Here is a 21,282-nt window from a genome sequence, read left to right as displayed (position 1 = left end):
GGTTTTGGTTATGGCGTAGTAGCTTTGCATTTTGTTGGCCTGTTAAATCGTCCCACTCTTTTATTTACTTGTTTAGTAAGCCATTGAAACTTTCAAGCCTTTGAAACATGATTGTGGCCGATCCGCCTTCCACACGCCCCCCGACTGGCATTTTAGTTTCAGACACAGGCGATGGAGTAGAAAATACACCAGTTTTATTGTAGAGGGGGGGCTAGGTGGAACAAGCCCGGAGCAGATGGACAACATGTCATGACAAGGGCTTCTCTCCTGTGTGTGTGTGGGGATGGGGGCTTTACCTGTTGATCATTGATTACTCTAATGAGCAACAGGCATACAGCCACACTGATCCTGGGTCCCAACCACCCCCGCACCACATTGTTTAACGCCCTGCGGTACCCCCAACATACCACTAAGGGTAAGAGTACCCCCATTTGAGAAACACATTTATCTATTTAGCAGACTCTAAATTAATAAATGTAATGTCAATGTGGCGCCGTCCAGTTGTCTGACAGGACTAGCTCTGCATGCTACACCTTGCAGTGTTTCTCAAATTCTCTAGTAGTACTTTAGGGTACTGCACTGGGTCCTCGCACCCGCCTTCTATCCAACGGGGGATTGGAGCTCATCACTCCTATATTTCTAACTCACTAAGTATGTCTGTGTTTGCTGTGCACCTCGCCGGGAGTGACGGGCAGTAGAGCCCAGATGCCCAAACTCAAACGATGCAAAAATAAACAAATATCATTTAAAAGTAAATCAAAGAGTTGTCTGTCAGAAATATGTTTTGTGGTTCGTTTGTTGCTATTGTTTTGCACCTGCACAGTAAGACATCGTCATAAATTTGAAGCCTAAAATCCGGAGTAATTCTGTCTCTCTTATCCATTATTTATGGATTTCTGAATGAGATTTCAAACCATCTGATTATGTGATAAGGGATGGCCTTAGGGAATGCCAAATTTCAGATACAAATCGGATACGGGACAGCTGTCGGCGCGTCCCGGAATGCCATTCCGCTTGTCGCTATCGTGTCAAATTATTTGGCATATTTCAAGCCGAGGCGTTATCTGAAACAAGAGGACCAGATGTGTGTGCTGCCGTCTGAATGCAAAGGAGCTGTTGAGATCATCTAGATTCAGATCATCGAGATTCGGTCAAAAAAAAAAGGGGAGGCAACTGATCGGAATACCAATTTGCGCTCAACTGGAAACGCATGGAGAATTTCGCCACATCTTTTGTTGCTTTGCACTGTCGAACCCCCGAGGTGTGATGACGAGCCTCCCAGGTCTGACAAAGGCGGCAACGCTGGAAAAATGCTCACCGGCGTCGGAAGGTGAGGAAGGGCGGCTGCGGCCGAGAGCCAATCGGCCGCCAAACAGGAAGTGGCTGCCTTATAAGGCCACTGCACACTGTTGTCTTCCAGCGCCACGTTCCCATGGCAACCCAAACCGGTGGCTCTCTTTGTCTCGGTTTTCTGTCTCGGTCTCGCTCTCTCTCTTCTTTCGCTCTTTCTTTCATTCTTTCCCTCTCCCTTGATCCTATTCTCTCCTATGCTCTCTCTCTCTCGCTCCCTCTCTCTCTCTCTTTCCCCATCTCTCTCTCTCTCGCTCTCAAATACACAGACGAATGTACATCTCATTTCCGACACCTCTTTTGCTAATGAGATCGTATAGTGAGGACTCATTCTTACAACCTTCATCTCAACTTTCCAAGTCGCCGACATCACAAAGAAAAGTTGATTTACTCCGCCCATTTTCACCTTCAGGCATGCTGTTTGTGTGTGTGTGTCTGTGTGTGTGTGTGTGTGTGTGTGTGTGTGTGTGTGTGTGTGTGTGTGTGTGTTTACCAGCAGGTGGAATGTGCTCTGTCAAGAGAAATTTCTTGACATTACATCAGCCCCGGCCCGATTGAGAACTGGAAGCACAGTTCCGCTACAGTCCAAAAGGTGAAGGAAGGTGTCACGGTGATGACATAACCCCCTGATCGAAGTTCATTTGAGCTGATGGCCGTCGATTGGTGAATTACTTCTGGTTCCCCAAATCGTACGTTTCGTAAGGGGGGAATTGTACGCCGGTGTTAGAATTGTGACGAATAAAAGTGCGTTTCCACTGAGGCCAATGAAATGACACCAAACATTTTCTCTTTGTCATTAGGCGGGTTTGTACGATTATTAATACACTATTTACAGGCTTAAATGACCAAAAGAGACGATGAAACAGTTAATCGCTAATATTTGCATCTTTTCCTCTTAAAAAGCTGTTTCCGATTTTCCTCCTGCCGGGAAACAATGGTTCCTCCGCCCTGCCGGCGAATGATAACGCCGCCGCGCTACCAGCACGCCAGACGCGACAAGGAGCCGACAGGATTTCATTACTGTTCATTAGTATGACAGGTGAGGAGCGCCTCGTCTGGGGCTGCAGGACTGACTCACCAGCCTCCACCCTCCACCACATCGCTCCCTTCCTCCCATCTTCGCCTCTCGCTCGCCTTTTACTCCCGGCGCTCACTCTGCCTCAGTGCCTTCTTTCCTCCACTCATTTGAATTCAAACGCTGCGCGCAACAGGACGCGGCGCGCACACACACACACACACACACACACACATACACACACACGGACACACAACGCTCCGCAGGACAGTGGTGCCATTTCATTGCTCGTTGGCGGTACTGCTTTGACTTTTCTGCAACATCGGTGAAGTAATGGGACAGAAAGGCAAACTCGTTAAAAAAGTATTATGGTAAGCACATTACCCATGTTCGCGAGGCTCAACGATACCATCTTTTACACATGCCTTTATAGAGCAATTCACACGCGCAAAGGCAGGCACGCACACACACGCACACACACACACACACACACACACACACACACACACACACACACACCAACACCAGTTATTGTCTCACCAGACACAGGGGACTTGCTGCTGCAGGATTGGACGACGGCCCTCGGTGATCGCCGGCCCAGAACGGTGGACATCTTGCCGTAGTTCACTGGCTTCATCACGCGACACTCTGAGGGCAAAGACACGAGAGCGTCCGCTGGTTAGGAACACTTTGCCGTAGCTTAAGCCGTCGTTTGTGCAGTGTATTTGCCCCGATCCAGCGCCACGTTCCGACGCAGAGTGGAGGATGGAGTGAAATTGGCCACGCCGGAGCAGCGTTAAAAGCCTGCAGCGCACCGAAGTCCGTTCATTCCTATGGAGCGTCGGATTCCGGTGCTGACTTTCCGCACGCAGTTCAGCGCACAGCCACTGTGGTGGGGTCCGAATGTCAGATGCGATTACAGATTCAGTGTGAACAAACTGGAGAACGGGTTTTAAACCGACTGTTGAAAAGGGGCCCTCAACTAAATTCTTGATTTGAGAAATAAGTAAATTCATGAGGAGCAATTCCAGAGAAATCATTCGCTGAGAAATGATAGTAATCGCTCTATGTCTCACTCTGTCTAATCCATTGCGGAAAAGGCCCTAAACTGTTAGGAGGATTATCTTGAGAACTATTGGAGAATTGCTTGGCGTCGTGCAAGACCAATAATCCAAGAGAACTAATGACTGAAAATAATTCACTAAGGAATGAGCGTGATCTGCACGGCCTAAATTGATGACTCAAAGCTTAAATTCAGTATAATATTGACTGCTAAAGTAGAGCATTTTCAGTTACATATTATGTATGAAATGTACATATCAATAAAGCTTATTGTTATTATTATAAAATATTATCATTATTATTATGATTAGGGTGGACCCCCCTATTGCTTTTGTTAATGAAAAACTGATGTCAGTAGTTTATGAATGTCATGGCTCCAGCATACTCACAAAATGAATAAAATGTGTATCCGGGGAGTCCCGACATGCCGTTTGGCAAGTTTGATCCAGATCGGACCAGTATTGTGGAATAATTTCGTAATTTCGTGTGATCAACAATCGCTACCTCACCAAGATGGCGCCACACACAGCGTGGATGCGTTGGTGCAGTACACAGATCACGTAATAGATAGTCGGGATTGGATTTTAACTAAAGGAATATAAGATACGAACCCTTAACCATACAAAGTTACAAAGTAAAAGGTATTATTTTATTACTATTAGCCATAATATACCATAATAATAAACCATAATAATTAATTATTATTATGTGTGAAAAACACTACGATAATGTATTACCAGAAGACAATTTGATTAGACAAAGCGCAGCGTATTAAAAATAATAAATATATTCGCTACTGAGGACAACTGCTACGCACCAGAGTAAGTTCTACAAAATAAAAACCCTAAACATCACTGTCATAGTTTATAGACATTCCATAGATATCAATTTATACAAACATCCTGAATTATCACTACTGGTAACAATAACCAGAAGCCATTACATCATACAAGGAACATGTATTTATTGTGTATGTGTTTTGAAATATTTATATTATTTTTGTGTTTTCGGGTTCCCTTCCAGATGCAATTACAACAAAAACGTGTAGCCCACTACACACAATATATTTCATTATTTATCCTCTACAATTGAAGTCAGTTAAACCACCTACCTTAGTTTATTTATTTCTAGGTTTATTAAATACATTATAATTGTTAAGGCAATTTTCTGTTGATTTACAAAGTGCCATAAAATAATCATGTTCCCCAAAATGGTTGAATAATCGTGATAAATAATTGTGATCACAATATTGAATAAAATAATATTTATTATCATTTTCACCATAATCATGCAGCCCTACTTCAGAATGTGTCACAAAACACATTGGAACAGAGAGCCAGAGCACATCCGTCCATTGAACTTTAACGAAGGGCCAACTACCCTGGAGCCTGCGTATTGCTGCCTGCAGCTATATTTATTATTCCTTGGGAATAATTAAATGATTAAAGAATACAATTCTCCGAATTTTTAAAGATAAAACAATTTGAAACAGAAGAACGGCAGAAGCTACAAAGACAGTTTACGTTTCGTTAGAACCAGTATGTCACAAAAACCTTTGGTTTAAGTATCATCCAAATTGATCCATGTAAGGAGCAGATATTAGAGAAAAACTGACCAAATTTGACCCAAACAACAGACAGTCTTATTTAAATGGAAAAATATGTACGACGGGGCTAAAAGTATCTGGAACACAAAAATGACAAGTTACAAATACGGTTGAAGTATCATTTTAACGGCTATGTCACAAACCTTGATATATTTTGGTTCAATTTTTATTCAAATCGATCCACATATGGAGCATAAAATTGTGAAAAACTGACCAAATTCGACCTCAAATATTCAGGTGGTCGTTCTTGACCGACACGCTACTGTTCGTAAACAAAATGAACGAGATGAGATTTAGAGTAAGATACTTTGTGATGTCATCATACTATTTACTAGAAATCTGCAGGTTGTGGTTCAGAATGTCCCCATTACTTTGCCAGATTCATGAAAAATACGAAAAACAGTAGTCCACAAAGAGCTGTGACCACGTCGAGTCCAATCCACTCGAATGAACGACTGAGTGATATGTTCAAGATCCAGCGAGGTGTCGGTAAAATAGAAGCCGTGATATGGTTATTACTCGCAGAAATACCACAACGTATTTCGTATTTCATGTAAAAAAGTCACTACTAAAATTACACTATCGTAAACCTTTGTAAATATGTCACACGTGAACAGCCAACAGTACAGAGCAGAGAAACAACCATGTGACATAAACAGCCAATCGTACAGAAGGAGCTCCGGCACTTCCTCTGCTTGGCAGTGCGGAGTGGGGATGAGGCTCCCCGGAGTTGTACGCACGGTTCTTCGGCAATTTGAACTGGAACTCGCACTCATCCCAACCCGAGCCCGACGCCGGCCCCCGTCCCCGCAAGAAGGAGAGTGATTAAGTAAAGAATCCGCGGTCAGAGAGAGTCCCTCGGTACGCTCCAAACATCCCCGCATATAATCACAGAGCGCAGATTTGGGGACAAACTGAACCACCGAAACCTGTCATACGTATCTAACATGACTGAAGTGGACGCTGTGCATTTCCGCCTGCAGCTATAATTATTATTATTATTGTATTATTATCTATCTCGGAACCCTCTTAATCATTTAGGAGATGTGGTGGAATAAGCTGCATATAAACACACCCCTGTTAGGGCTCATTAGCATTCCCAACCAGTGGAAAGGAAGGAACAGACACAAGCAGTGGCATGTGCGCTGTGTGTGTGTGTGTGTGTGTGTGTGTGTGTGTGTGTGTGTGTGTACATGCATGCGTGTGTGTGTTTCCGCATGTTAACGAGCTCGATTGTGAAGATACTGTTTGTAAGTTTGCCTGTGTGTCCTGACCTTCTGTGCCTCACGTGTGCCTGCACAAGCATGTGTATTTGCATATCTACGTGATCCGTGTGTGTGTGTGTGTGTGTGTGTGTGTGTGTGTGTGTGTGTGTGTGTGGCAGGCACTGTGGGCCCCGTGATTAATGTACAATGCAAAGTGTTGAAGTGATGACAGCGTGTCATGGAGGAGGCAGAAGTGATAATTAGAGAGATGCCACAAAGTGGGAAGTTGTCTCTTAGCGATCCGTCTCCCTGCCCTCCTCGGGTTTCACCATCATCCGTCTTTGCTCTGCGCTTTTTCTGCTCTCCGACCCGTCAGGGCTCAGGAAGCGTTGTCAAAATGTGAGCATTACACTGCATCGGGGTTTGTGGATGGAGGAGAAGGAAGGGAGGAAAGAAGGAAGGAAAGAAAGAAAGAGAGAAAGAACAAACACGAAAAAAAATGCTCATTCCAAGTACCCTGAATCGCAGATCGCATGTAGGAGGCGACGGGAGGGGAGTACGCGGTGTCTCTCGGCGCAAAGGGGCCGAAAGGGAGAGTAGTTAATGAAACCAGCCAAGGCCTTTTTATTGCCAAATGATACAAGAGTGGGAGACAGAGAGAGAAAGAGAGAGAGAGAGAGAGAGACACACACAGAAGACAGAAGGAAAGCAAGAGGACCCGATGGAGGTTGGTGACCCCGGGTGGGATGCACAAGGGAAAATAAATGAAATTAATAAGGCCGGCCCCAAGAAATAAAATAGCCTTGGTATGCGTCGACTGAAAGGATGGCAGGATGAAGCGTAGGGAGTAGAACACGGATAATCGCTGAATCGCCGAATCGCAGCCGCCTTGGCTTTGCACACGCATTGAGGTGGATAGGGAGAAGGACAGGGGTGAAAACACAAGGGACAACGGAGCAAAGACCAGCAGACAGCCTCAGAGGGGAGACGGGCAGGTATCAGAGCAGAATAAGCAGTTCTAATAGGAGCTAGGGTTAGGGTTCGGGTTAACCAGCCGGGGACGTGAGGGAATGGCGAAGGGAAGAAAGTCGGGCATAGTGCACCATGACGGATGAGAAGGAATAGAAACCAGACAGAACGGGAATCAAGGAAAGAAAGAACGAATGGACGGAGGAAGCCAGAAACGACTGGAATCATAAATGAGCTTTTGAAAAGCGCCTCATTATCTCGCAGGCCAGAAGCCGACCCCCGTAAACGGACAGCCGCGCGATAGCGTGACAGTGGCGGAGTGGCGGGGGAGTAACAAAAAAGGCTGGCGAGAGAAAAAGAAAACAAACAAAAAAAGAAAAAAAACCCAACCCAACAAAACAGAGCGGAGCGGAAAGCGAAATGTCAGCGCCGAAATGCCAGGGGGAAATGAGTGGCCTCACCGCTCTCGTCCAGCATGAAGTCGTCTTGGTAGCGGTACTTCTCGGGTCCGCACGCCACGAAAATGTCCTCGTCACCGAAGAAGTCCTGCAGACACGCCACCTGGGAATGAGCACACGCATGTAAAACTCGCGTTAGTTTGTGTTCGTCGCAAGAACACACACAGCCGGTGCGTTTACGTGCACAAAACACCCCGATTAAGCTCAATAGCGGGGTTAAGGTAATAGTGTGATTAAGGTGTTCACGTGTTGTTTCTCGGTCAATGTTTACTTTTCCCAGCGCCCCGCTCCTTTTCTTTTATTCGTAATTTTTCGTCTCCCTTTGCTCTTTTTTTAGGAACGCTTATATTCAAAATGTCCCCGATGAGCCATACATTTGGTACTAATCCAGACTAAATATATAACATAAGCGGTGTTAAAAAGCGGACATTAGTCTTAAGCAGTGGAAAGATAGCGGAAAATATAAAAAATATAATAAAGATAGAACTAAATTGAATGGTGTTTTACAACTTCATATCAATTAAAAATGCTCTATATCCTGAATAAGAGGCATAAGAAGTGGAATAAGATCATTATTTGGGAAATTTTCATAAACTGATGAAAGGAAGATGATGGAGAGGACTGTGTCAATTATATTTTAGTCAGATTGCCTGAACTACATGCGTATAGAATAATGCCATTACTGGAAAAACCAGAGTTTACATGGCGGGTTATCGACAGGCAGTCCTTCCCGGGAAAAACATCTGTCTACAGTCCTCTCGGACACTTTCTTCAATATGTCCCCGTTTCTTATCTCACGCTATTTCGCTCCCTCATCAAACTGAACATAAAAACGCTCTCATTTTCCGACCAAAAGTGAGCGCGTCTACTTGCGCTCGCCGTGGTGTCGGTTGTTTATCTGCCCGAACAACCCTTTCCGGGTGAAATATGTGCACCGGAATCGCTGGGTTTTGTTGGCGCACGCGCGGTTTGAGTACACCGGTCACGTCCTGGTTGAGGTGTTTACATGCCACAATAAATTGAACGATTCAGGAGAAATCCAGGCCTGTTGATCTGGTCGTGTTTGCGCCTATTTCAAGCGTAACTCCATCAAGATAATCGGGGTAAGGCGTTTACATGACAGTTGCAATAGTCCGAATATTGCCTTCACCCGATGGGGATCGGCTTATCGGAGTGATGCAAGACTTTCGCGAACGATTCGTTCCGGCAAGAGAGTTGTTTGTTCGCGACCCAGTAACTGCAGGCTGAACTGAGACCCCAGACACGTAAACACCCGAGAGCCCCCAGGGACGCATGCGCCCCGAGCAGAGGCAGTGACCCCCGAACCGTTTCTCGAACGAGGATCCGTGTGTCGCGAGTCACGCAGGCACATCGGCCTGTGAGAATTCCATTTCCGACTCGGAGACGACGGTGCTGTCTCTCATTCGCCCGAAGTTAGGCGACTGAGTCAAACGAACCTAGAGTCTGAACTCGTCAATCGTAAAGAGGTCAAATGTCTAAAAAGAGTCAAACTTTTTCATCACTTCAGCTAAGACACAACCAAAAGCCGTACTGGACATCAAATCCTCTGAACTCCACTAAGGAAATGAGAAGAAACCAGATCGAGATGTGTGTGTGTGTGTGTGCGTGTGTGTGTGTGTGTGTGTGTGTGTGTGTGTGTGTGTGTGTGCGTGCGTGCGTGTTCGTGCGTGCGATGTGAGTAAATTCCGACTCAAGTGTGTGTGTGTGTGTGTGTGCGTGCGTGTGTGTTCGTGCGTGCAACGTGAGTAAATTCCGACTCAAGTGTGTGTGTGTGTGTGTGTGTGTGTGTGTGTGTGTGTGTGTGTGTGTGTGTGTGTGTGTGTGTGTGTGTGTGTGAAGTTAATTAGCTCCAGTATTATGATGCTGCTGTGGTTCATCAGTTAATTAGCAGTTAACGTGACTCACTGACTGGCTGCTGCACTTTGCACTGAACATGTGGGGGGGGGGGCGAGAGAGAGACCGGGGGGGTAAGGGCGAGAGAGAGGGTGAGACGGAGCAGCACCTTGTCATGGATATGACTCACGGGCGGCCAGAAAGGTAGAGTGCGGGAGGGAGGAGAGAGAAGGGAGACAGAGAGGCTGTGTGTGTGTGTGTGTGTGTGTGTGTGTGTGTGTGTGTGTGTGTGTGTGTGTGTGTGTGTGTGTGTGTGTGTGTGCGTGCGTGCGTGCGTGCGATGGGAGTAAATTCTGACTCAAAATATGACTAAAGTCGAATCCCGTTCGATGTTGTCTTTGCCGAGTAGGGGAAGACGGGGAGATGTTCCGCAGACAGGACGACGGGGGGAGAGAGATTTGAAGAGAGAGAGACAGGAACAAAGGGAGAGACAGAGTGCTGAGGAGCGGAGCTTCAATATTAAGGAGCGTTCAATATGTAAGGAAATGACTCATATAAAACACCCAAAGATGAGTCATTTAATTCCTTGGACAAACTTCATAACTTACAAACAACATACACAACACACACAAACATATCCATCTGCAGCTCAACCTAAATCCAGCAGATCGTGAACTGGAATGGGCATCTTGTAGTCGTATTAATAACTGTATTAACCATGAATAACTTATTATTGGGGAAGCAAATGAACAGGGGAAACGCACTGCGAGAAAACAATGGTTATTTTCTACAATAACTGGAATGTCAATTTTACCCAGATATCAGTTAGGTCCAGTAGATTACAGATGTTTGAGGCGCAGCTGGCGGAGCAAGTTCTGTCAGACAACTCGACAACACCACATGCTGCCACGCCCTTATGGGCCGTCCGATTGGAGCAGCCAGTCCCTCCTGTCCTAACTGCTTTGCTGCCTGCTCCACCTGTGGGGCTCTATCCTTCCTATCCAATGGGGGGATTGAAGCTCATCACTCCTATATTTCTAGCTCACTCAGTATGTATATGTCTATGTCTATGTCTAAGTACGTCTATGTCTATGTCTAAGCATGTCTATGTCCATGTCTATGTCTATGTCTATGTCTAAGTATGTCTAAGTATGTCCATGTATGTCTATGTCTATGTCTAAGTATGTCTATGTCTATGTCTATGTCTCAGTATGTCCATGTACTGTATGTCTGTCTATGTGTATGTCTAAGTATGTCTACATCTAAGTATGTCTATGTCTATGTCTCAGTATGTCCATGTCTATGTCTATGTCTAAGTATGTCCATGTCAATGTCTAAGTAGGTCCATGTCTATATCTATGTCTATGTCTAAGTATGTCTATGTCTGTCTATCTCTATGTATATGTCTATGTCTAAGTATTTCCATGTCTATGTCTATGTCTAAGTACGTCTATGTCTATGTCTAAGCATGTCTATGTCTATGTCTAAGTATGTCTATGTCTATGTCTAAGAATGTCTATGTCCATGTCTATGTCTATCTCTATGTCTATGTCTAAGTATGTCTACGTCTAAGTATGTCCATGTCTATGTCTAGGTATGTCTATGTCTATGTCTATGTCTAAGTATGTCTATGTCTATGTCTATGTCTATGTCTCAGTATGTCCATGTCTATGTCTATGTCTAAGTATGTCCATGTACTGTATGTCTGTCTATGTGTATGTCTAAGTATGTCTACATCTAAGTATGTCTATGTCTATGTCTCAGTATGTCCATGTCTGTCTATGTCTAAGTATGTCCATGTCTATGTCTAAGTAGGTCCATGTCTATATCTATGTCTATGTCTAAGTATGTCTATGTCTGTCTATCTCAATGTCTAAGTATTTCCATGTCGATGTCTATGTCTAAGTATGTCTATGTCTATGTCTAAGAATGTCCATGTCTATGTCTATGTCTCAGTATGTCCAAGTCTATGTCTAAGTATGTCCATGTCTATGTCTAAGTATGTCTATGTCTATGTCTAAGTATGTCTATATCTATGTCTAAGTATGTCTATGTCTATGTTTAAGTATGTCCATGTCTATGTATATGTCTATGTCTATGTCTATGTCTAAGTATGTCTATGTCTATGTCTAAGTATGTCTATATCTATGTCTAAGTATGTCTATGTCTATGTCTAAGTATGTCCATGTCTATGTATATGTCTATGTCTATGTCTATGTCTGTTTATGCCTATGGGCCCGGACGCTCAAACTCAAACAATGGCTATTTTCGTTAATTAATGGCCCGCCAATTAATTTCAATCGCAAACTCCAAATTGTCCAATTCCTATCTGACCCTGCTCAATAGTTTATTCGGAGAGGGATTTATGAAAAGACAGGAGCAAGCTTATCCATGCAGCGAAAGCCTCGCCACGAACACCATTAGGAGCCATTAGAAATGTATCTATCTGTGGGGTATTGTTTGGGCCTGGAGTCACAAGATAAACACAAATCCAATGATATTACATTTCCACCGCGTGGAAGAGCCTAAAATCCATTCCTATTCTGATTAGAAAGCCAATTATCATGCTGAAAACAAAGAAACAACTATCAGCAAAATGCCGTCAATGTAGCCTCTGAGCGTGTGTACGTACGTGTGTGCGCTCGGTTGTGGTCTAGAAAGCGTTTTTTCTTTTTTATAAACACCCTACAGATTATAACTGAACACATGAAGTCGAAGAAGAAGAAGAAGTAGAAGGAGAAGAAGAACGGCAACAACATGTGTACTGCCGTCATTTCCAATTTCCAAAACCTACACTTGAAGCATCTTTTAGACATGTTCCAGCACATTTGGCCACATGTGAAAATCCAGTTTGAAAGGCCTGTGTGTGTACTCTGTGTGTGTGTGTGTGTGTGTGTGTGTGTGTGTACGTGCGTCTGAGTAAGGCAAAGACGTTACTCTATTTTAATAACTGTAAACCGTAAAAACCAAGTGTTTATTGCTTTGTTCCGTAACCACGTCCCCCAACGCCATGCCGGTGATTACTTCAGGAGCGTCTTCAACTCAGCCTAATATGATGGCTGTTACCGCTGCTGAGAGGCCCTTCCCAGAGGGCTAGCGTGGGGAGATAGCCCCAACCACTTTAATCACGCCGGATCCGGTTATTGGCGGGACAGTGTATCATCACAACGTTAACACATCATTCCCCTTCAAATCCAAGCCGCCGTCAAAGAACTGATGATTAGGGAGCTGAACGATGTGATCGAACATCTTCCGGTAAGTTGTTTACTGGCACCCCGGGGTAAGGGTTAGAATTATTCCAGACCCTACACGACGATGACGATGATGATGATGACGATGATGGTGATGATGGTGATTACAGTAACGATGATGATGATGATGATGATGACGAGGATAATAAAGATGATGACGATAAGGATGATGATGACGGTGATGATGACGATCGAACGTGTTCCAGAAATATTGTGTCAGAATTATTACAGACCCTACATGACGATGCCAATGATGATGACAATAGTGATGACAATGATGATGATGACGATAATGTTGATGATGATGATGATGATGATGATCGAACGTGTTCCAGTATGTTGTCTACGGGCACCTCACGGTTAGGGTTAGAATCATTCCCTACATGACGATGATGATGATGATGATGATGATGATGATGATGATGGCGACAATGATGATGATGATGGTGATGATCGTGATTACAATGACGATGAGGATGATGATGAGGATGATGAGGATGATTATTAAACATGTTCCAGTGAGTTGTCTAAGGGCACCTCAGGGTTAGGGTTAGAATCATTCCAGACCTTACATGACGATGACGATGATGAAGATGAAGATGATGATGATGATGATGATGGCGATGATGATGATGGTGAAGAATGTGTGTGTTGATAGCTTTATGTAGTCGAATGTTACACAATATTACTCGGCTCTATGGAACGCTCGATTTTGATTGGTCAACAGCAGTCCATTATGTCTGGATAGCGGCCACTTCAGAATCTGTGAACAATGGCCGTTGTCATGGGCAACCACTTCTCTGCCTGGTTTCACGTCCTCTTAGCTAGTTGACACACCTTGTGTGACGCTACGTTGAAGCTACAATGGAAGACGGACATCAATATCCATCCATATCCATTTAAATGTATTCACTGAATATGTCAAATTTAACATTAATAGCAGCGAATAGGGTCGTCATGTAGGACCTAGTTTGCTACTTGCAGGTTAGTGTAGGTCGCTGTGGACTATTTTTTTCGCAGAAGCTATTAAACTAGGCATACTACTACTAAGTAAACATTTCAAATCAATATCAAGTGTCAACTTCTTCATTTATTTGCATAAGTATTCATGTAATCAGGAGGATAACGTATAGCCAGCTGGTCATTATTGCAAAAATAACCCCTGACAGGGTGATCAGGACACTGACGCAAAATCACCCTGTCAGGGGTTCTTTTGCGATAATGACCGGTTGTCTGTTCATTATTCCTTGCATATTTCTGATATTAGGACAGCGCACAACATAAAGTCCCCGGCGGGCGGACCGGTAACACATCCAGCATTACGTGAACGTAAAGGCCGGCTTTCAATGCAGGACCCTCACATTTAATATCGTTTTGAATGGATCATTTCCTATGACTTAACAGCTTCGTTTCCAGTTCACGATGAGTTCACGCCGATCGGAGCGCCTCTGAGTCAGCTGTGATCACATCCCCAGGCCCGGATCGCCAAAAAGAGGCGAGAGCTTTTTGTACAGACGATGCTGCTGCTGCTGCTGCTGCTGCTGCTGCTGCTGCTGCTGCTGCTGCTGCTGCCGCTTGAGTCAGCAGGGAGACATTTCGGGAATTTGGCCCTTTGAAGCTGCTTAGCCCTAGATAGATGGCGCACCGGGAATGTAAGAGACAATGAAACAGACGGGAGGGACAGGGCAGCGCGGTGGGGGGGGGGGGTATTAGGAGAGCACACCGGGCGGAGACACGGCGGGAATAAGGGATCCACTTTGTGTGGATCGGCTCCGGGGGGGGAGGCTTTGAAGTGGCGATGGCTCGGGGGCTAAACTGACGATTAAGGATAATCAGGCATTAAAAATCAGACGAGTGCGCACGCCTGTAAGAAGACCCTACTTTTTAGGATTCTGTCATTCAAAGATGCAAACTGGAAAGGGCGTGGGGATTACTGTTGCCATGGCGACGCGGCCCTGGAGGCGTGGACTCGGACACCGATTCGTGCCCCCTCTTGTGGTAAGGAGGTGCGCTCTCGGAGGAGAGGTTAATCAGCCACATTTTTATTTATTTTTTGTTTGGTGAACATTCCAATTATTATTATTATTATTATTATTATTATTATTATTATTATTATTATTATTATTATTAATAATAATGCTGTTGTTGGCTGGAGCCATTATCACTAAACGTCATGACACAAAACGGCGTGGACAAAGGAAAAGGCAGATCGGCTGAACGCTGACAGACGGAAGAGAGGCGCCGGCGAAGTGAAATGAAAGGACTGAACAGAAAATGAAATAATAAATACAGCCAGTCAGAGACTCGCCGATTAGACAGAAATCCCCGGAGTGAGAGAGAAACGGAAAAAGAACAGCCGAGGAGAAAGATCTATTCCTGACTGCTGCACCCAGCCCAGGGTGACAAAACAAGGCGCTTTGATGTCCCTGCTGCTTCCTACCGACGGAGAGGCAGTTACACAACGCCTCGCCCCGCTCGAACGAGGGCAGACGGAGGGACCGGGAGAGAAGGGGAAGACGGGAAAATGACAAAGGAAGACAATGAGGGAAAAAGGGAGGAGATGCTTAAAAAACTGGATGGAGGGGAGAGAAAAAACACATTACATTGATCCGTATGGTGTTGTGATGCATGCTGAGATAGACAGACGGACAGACAAACAGACAGACGGACGGACGGACGGACGGACGGACGGACGGACGGACGGACGGACGGACGGACGGACGGACGGACGGACGGACGGACGGACGGACAGACAGACAGACAGACAGACAGACAGACAGACAGACAGACAGACAGATAGATAGATAGATAGATAGATAGATAGATAGATAGATAGATGGATGGATGGATGGATGGATGGATGGATAGATAGATAGATAGGTGGACGGACAGGCAGAAAGAACGATAGATACTGTAGATAGATACTGTTGATGGACGGACAGACAGACAGACGGACAGACAGACAGACAGACAGACAGACAGACAGACAGACAGACAGACAGACAGACAGATAGATAGATAGATAGATAGATAGATAGATAGATAGATAGATAGATAGATAGGTGGACGGACAGACGGACGGACAGGCAGAAAGACAGATAGATACTGTAGATTGATACTGTTGATGGACGGACAGACAGACAGACAGACAGACAGACAGACAGACAGACAGATACAGACCTGCCAACCTTAGGAAAATGTATTGAGTAGCACGATAGTGTACCGGGGAGTCTCTGTGGCGTTTGAGTCACTGCAGCTAAATGACTCAGTTATTCACACCATGGCCGTATCGTAACGAGGCCCATCACGTCGTATGCCAGCTACTATGGCTAACTATATACAGTCATTGATCTCATTAGGATATACTCCTCGAAATGCATCATGTTGTAAAGTTACCGAACATGTTTACAAACTAGAGATGCATCAATTGTCATAATTTTGGTCGATTCCGGATTTTTTTTAAGTCTGACCTGCAGATTCTGATTGTGGCCGAATCCGATTTTCATTCAATTGTATGTTAATAATTACACACTGATTGTTAAATATCCTTTACATTGTCGTCGGATCATGTTGCGTTTATATCCGTGATCGGAGAAATCAAATTTTCTGATTGCTGATTTTAACATTTTGCTGTGTTTATTTTTGTTAATTATTCACTAGGGAGCAATAATAGAACATGGAACATTCCCTGAGTTCCAATAAAATAGAATATGGGACTGTCAGCAAGTTTCAGAATAATGTAACCTGTAACTCTCACTGAGTTTTAGTAAAACACAACATATAACAAACATGGAAATGTCCAGTTCAAACTTCAAATCAAAGTCTGTTTCACTTGAAGTGCAAATATACATTTCTATTAGATTTATATGGAACTTGCCGCCCCCAAATAAATTGCAATCATAGCAAAAGTGAAATGGCCGACTCACTCTCGTTCATTTGAAATCCTCCTTCGCTCACCGTGGATTAAACCAACTGGATCAAATGGAACGACTCATTTTACTGAGTCACTCGTCAACAGTCTCAAAAAAAGAGTTGAACGTGCACTAGGAACAACCAGAGCAGAAGCTTCGCTGTAGTGACAGTGACAGATAGGCGGTCTGCACAATTTTGGAATATTGTCAGGCGAAAGATAAATAATTTAACGAATATTCTTCGTAAAGTACCTCCAAACAGCCATAGCTGATGCTCTCTTTTTGTGTGCAGGTTGGCGGATCAGCAGACAGACAGACAGACAGACAGAAAGATGGATGGATGGATGGATACAGTGTACATTATACACTGTACCAAATGGGGCCGATGGCTTTGGTATAGTGTATACTGTATGTGTGTGTGTGTGTGTGTGTGTGTGTGTGTGTGTGTGTGTGTGTGTGTGTGTGTGTGTGTGTGTGTGTGTGTGTGTGTGTGTGTGTGTGTGTGTGTGTGTGTGTGCGCGCGCGTGTGTGTGTGCGCGCGCATGTCCGTGAAGTGTGGATGTGCAGCAGGTGTGAGTGGAGTAAACCGTAAGCAGTGCGTAAAGGTACAGGTGTGCCGTCCCCTCACGTTGAACCACTTCAGAAATGTGCCAAAATATGGGAATTGTCCTTCAATATAAAACATATTCCCCTGACCAAATGTCCGGCATCGCCAAAGCCGTGCACTTGCACGGCACTGCCCACCGTGGGGCCCAGCCCGCCACCGTCTCTCACATCAGCCAAGGAGACACAGTCCCAGGGTCTCACGCCATTAAATGAAAAGTCGTTTTTGAAAAGCTGTCGCTGTAATATTTTGATGCTGCGAGGTCGCCATCTAGTGTCAAGTCGCCGCACGTTGTGGCGTGTCGGCGTCACAGTTCCCACCGCTGATGCTCTGCTCGTGCCTTTTTTTTTCTCGTCTTCTCACAAAATAAAGGCTTTCTTGAAAAAAAACAAAAACAAAAACAAAAAAAAAAACACCTGATATTAATTCATCCCATTCGGGTGATATCATACCAATGAAAAGCAAGAGTAAGCTGCATTTTGGGCTTTAGAAAAGGGAGCAGGCTGGACAGTTTCACCACATGGTGGCAATGCTCACCAGGCGTCGTGTGCCTCTACAGCCACGGAGGCAACGCCTGACCAATATTTCGACTCGCCCGACCTTCACAACCATGTATTCAGAAGGGTTGTTGGGCTGATTCGATACGCTTTCCGTGGAGCGGATTGAAGAGACGGGAGGGACGAAGGAGTGCGTCGAGGCAAATAAACCAAAAAACAACGGTGTTCGGTCTAAAGAGGAAAGGCCGAGTGAACGGAGAGCTCAGCAGACGTCGGTAAAGGGCGAAGTCTGCACTGGTCTGAGACGGAGTGCGGGGGATGATCGATGGGTTTGATTGAACGCTCACAGGGCATCCGACAGATGGGCTCCCACTCGATCCCATCGCGCCGCTTTCCATCCAGCTCAACACGGTTTGAGGTTGTTTTTGGGCCTTTTTTCTTTTTAGAGCGTACTTTTTTGACTAAATGTCACGGGAGGCTCCGTTAAAGTCAGTAAGCCCAACTCATTTTGACTTAAATACCTAGTAAAACAAACATATTTTCACCAAAATATTTGATAAACTTAACTCACTTTTCCCCAAAATATTTAGTAACCCAGACTCATTTGTGCCCTGAATATTTAGTTACCCCAACTCCCTTTTTCCCAAATATTTAGTCAACACAACAAATTTTTTTCCTAAATATTTAGTCCCCACAACTAATTTTTCGCCAAATATTTAGTCAAACAACTCACTTTTCCCCCCAAATATTTAGTAACCCCAACTCATTTGTTCCCCGAATATTTAGTTACCCCAAGTCACTTTTTACTCAAATATTTAGTAACCCTAACAATTTTTTTTACCAAATATTTCGTCGACACAACTAATTTTTCCCCAAAATATTTGGTATACCCAACTCACTTTTTCACCAAATATCTGCAAAACCCAATATCTGGGAGTGTTTTTTGTTTTTAAGAGTGTATCGTTCGCCTACCATATCTTCAAAAATGTCACAGGAGGCGCCGTTGAAGTCAGAGCGGCGCTGAACGGCGACATCGCTCATTTAAATCCACATTTTGTGTCGGCGCGATGCTCTTCCCACATGAATTCATCCTCAATCAGAGGTTAGTCAAACAAGTCCGTCCGTCTATGTGTGTGTGTATGATTTAAAAGGCCTATAAAAGGCTGAAATTATTCCTTTTCTATATATTATATACTATATTAATAGTTCTAGAATATACTGTATATTAACAATAAAATTAACAATATATATTTGTATATGATTTCATATTTGATAATAACGAATAAAAATATTTTAAATAATAGATACTTTAATACTATTTGATAGGCTTCTCCTGATTTCTCCTGATCCTTCAATAGTACTATAGTGTTAATCCCGACTGATCTTTTTTTTTTTTAGGTTTAAAGGGTTTGTTTTCTACCTGACTCCATAAACCAGACAAATACAGTATGAGCCAAATAGCTAAAAAGAGAGAGAGAGAGAAAGAGAGCGTAGAAGGACGTGAAGCCTGTGGTAGATTTCTGTTAATCTTTCTGCCGTAATACACTAGAGAGGGGCGACTTTTTAGAGGTCAGCGGGAAGGACGACATAATCCCTCTCACAGAAAAGGGCTCCATTCTTCAGGAAGCAGGAAGGAGGATCGGTTGGCACGGAGCTGTCCGCGGTGCTGAATCACGGAATCATCCCTGCAACCTTCTCCGCTCTCTCCCGAGAGAGTGGCGGGTGAGAGGGAAAAACCAAAAACAAACAAAAAGATTTTTCAAATCGAAGATGTTTTGCGAAAATGGGAGAGACCCCACCCACGATGACACGGAATGAACCAATATAACAGTTTTGTTCCCATCGTGTGTGGACAGCAACAGTTTGCCCAAACGGCAGCACACGCTAACAGATTCCATTCACCAACAACCAGAGTACGAATGTAGCGTAGCCAGGACTGGAACCCAAACTTGCGCGTGGACCATTTTCTACATCAACAGAGCATTTCTTCGGCAGACGGGCAGGTGGCCACCCGGCCCAAAACTACCTGACGGGCCCAAAAGAGTCGAGACACCGACCGACCCTACTGGCATTTGCCAGAACTGCCCGATGGCCAGTCCATGCCCGCGCGTAGCCACACAAGATTTGACACTGGGGTATGGCTACGAGAGATGACCAGAGTCCCGACTCTCATAACATCTCGTAAATCTCTCGCGATCTAACGTGACTTTAGAGTAAACAAACATGGCGGACGATGGGCAGGAAGAACTAGCTATGCCAGTGTTTGCACCATGTCGGTTAGATTACGGTATGTTAAGAGGACACCATATGTAAGCACTTGTGTTGTTGCGACAAATCAACAAGTTGGTCGTCCATTTTCCGAGTTGATCGTCCATCTTTCTTGCGCTGGCATTGGTCGCCATGGCTGTTGCTGTGTTTATGACCTGATCTGTTTCAGTCAGCTTGGCTTCCAATTGGCTCTCGGCCAAAGGGGGCTTTGGCTTTTGGCTTTTGGGAAATCCTGCCCAAAATCGTCTTGGTTATCTTGTAGTGTGTACCCCACATCAGACAGGCAGATGGACAGTCTGAGAGGGGGGGGCACACAACACAACATGTCCTCGCAGTCCCGCACTGCACAGCATTTTTGGAGAGAAGACGTGATGGGATCAGGAGGTAAACACGGGCAAGACGGCGAGAGTGGGGTCGAGGTGAAACCAGTTTACAAAGTGCGTGCGTGGAGCGGAGTTGGCGCTGGTTGACCGGCTGTTACATAACCACCAATTTATGTAACAGCTTCTGTTGTTTTTATCCTCGCCGCCGCTGCTGCTGCCGCTGTGCACCAGTGTTATTTATTTCCCGTCTTTGAAAGCCAACGAGCCCACACGCACATATGTGCGAAATAGACTGAACCCATTGGGAGCCATTAAAAGAGAACGAGGGATGAGCGCGCACGATCGAGATACGCGCTCATCACGTGCTCGCCGTCCTCCAGCTGAAACTTCTCCTCCGTTCCACTTCTCCCTCCTTTCATCTCTCCCCTCGAAGACCCCGAAATCAACTCCGTCCTCGCTGTCGCCGCCCCTGACCTCCAACGTTCCCGAGTGAGCTCATCTTTTTCTCATACCATGTCCTCTCTCTCGCTCTCTCTCGCTCTCTCCCCGTCAGCCCCAGAGTGTCAATGAGTGGAATGAGTCCCAAAACGTAATAAACGGTAAAAAAAAAAAAAAAACCTCATCGACGACATTGTCTACATTTTGAGGTGCATTGTGGGAAATCTGTCTGGATGACCACCCTGGTTAGGTTTGTTGTGTTGTGACCACAGAGTGAGAGAGTGGGTGAGCGAGTGGCTGACAGATTGGTCAAGTGAATAAATAAGTAAAAGTCTGATACAAAGCAAATCTTCAATCCCAACGTTCAAGGCTGGTTCACGATAGTAATTGTAATTGTACTGTAATAGCGTTGTAATTGTTGTCATAATGTAGTAATGACACTGTAATAATGTCAGTGTAATAATGTGGTAA

General features: G+C 44.7%; 1 protein-coding gene across 2 annotated transcripts in view; it reads right to left on the bottom strand.

Moving 5' to 3' along the window:
- dclk1a (doublecortin-like kinase 1a) overlaps positions 1 to 21,282 on the bottom strand; it is a gene marked incomplete at both ends in the record, with an annotated part of 62,092 nt that overhangs the window by 28,955 nt on the left and 11,855 nt on the right. Inside the window, 2 exons of one of the 2 annotated variants that reach the window (XM_080013341.1) lie at positions 2,906 to 3,013; positions 7,657 to 7,768. In XM_080013341.1, the coding sequence (XP_079869467.1) occupies positions 2,906 to 3,013; positions 7,657 to 7,768 (220 nt within the window). The remainder of the gene's footprint in view (positions 1 to 2,905; positions 3,014 to 7,656; positions 7,769 to 21,282) is intronic. The other variant, XM_080013340.1, reaches the window with a different exon arrangement.

Source organism: Zeus faber, assembly GCF_960531495.2.
Source record: "Zeus faber genome assembly, chromosome: 14".
Classification (NCBI taxonomy): domain Eukaryota; kingdom Metazoa; phylum Chordata; class Actinopteri; order Zeiformes; family Zeidae; genus Zeus; species Zeus faber.
Note: the sequence above shows the minus strand (reverse complement) of the source record. Positions and strands in the feature narration are given on the sequence as shown.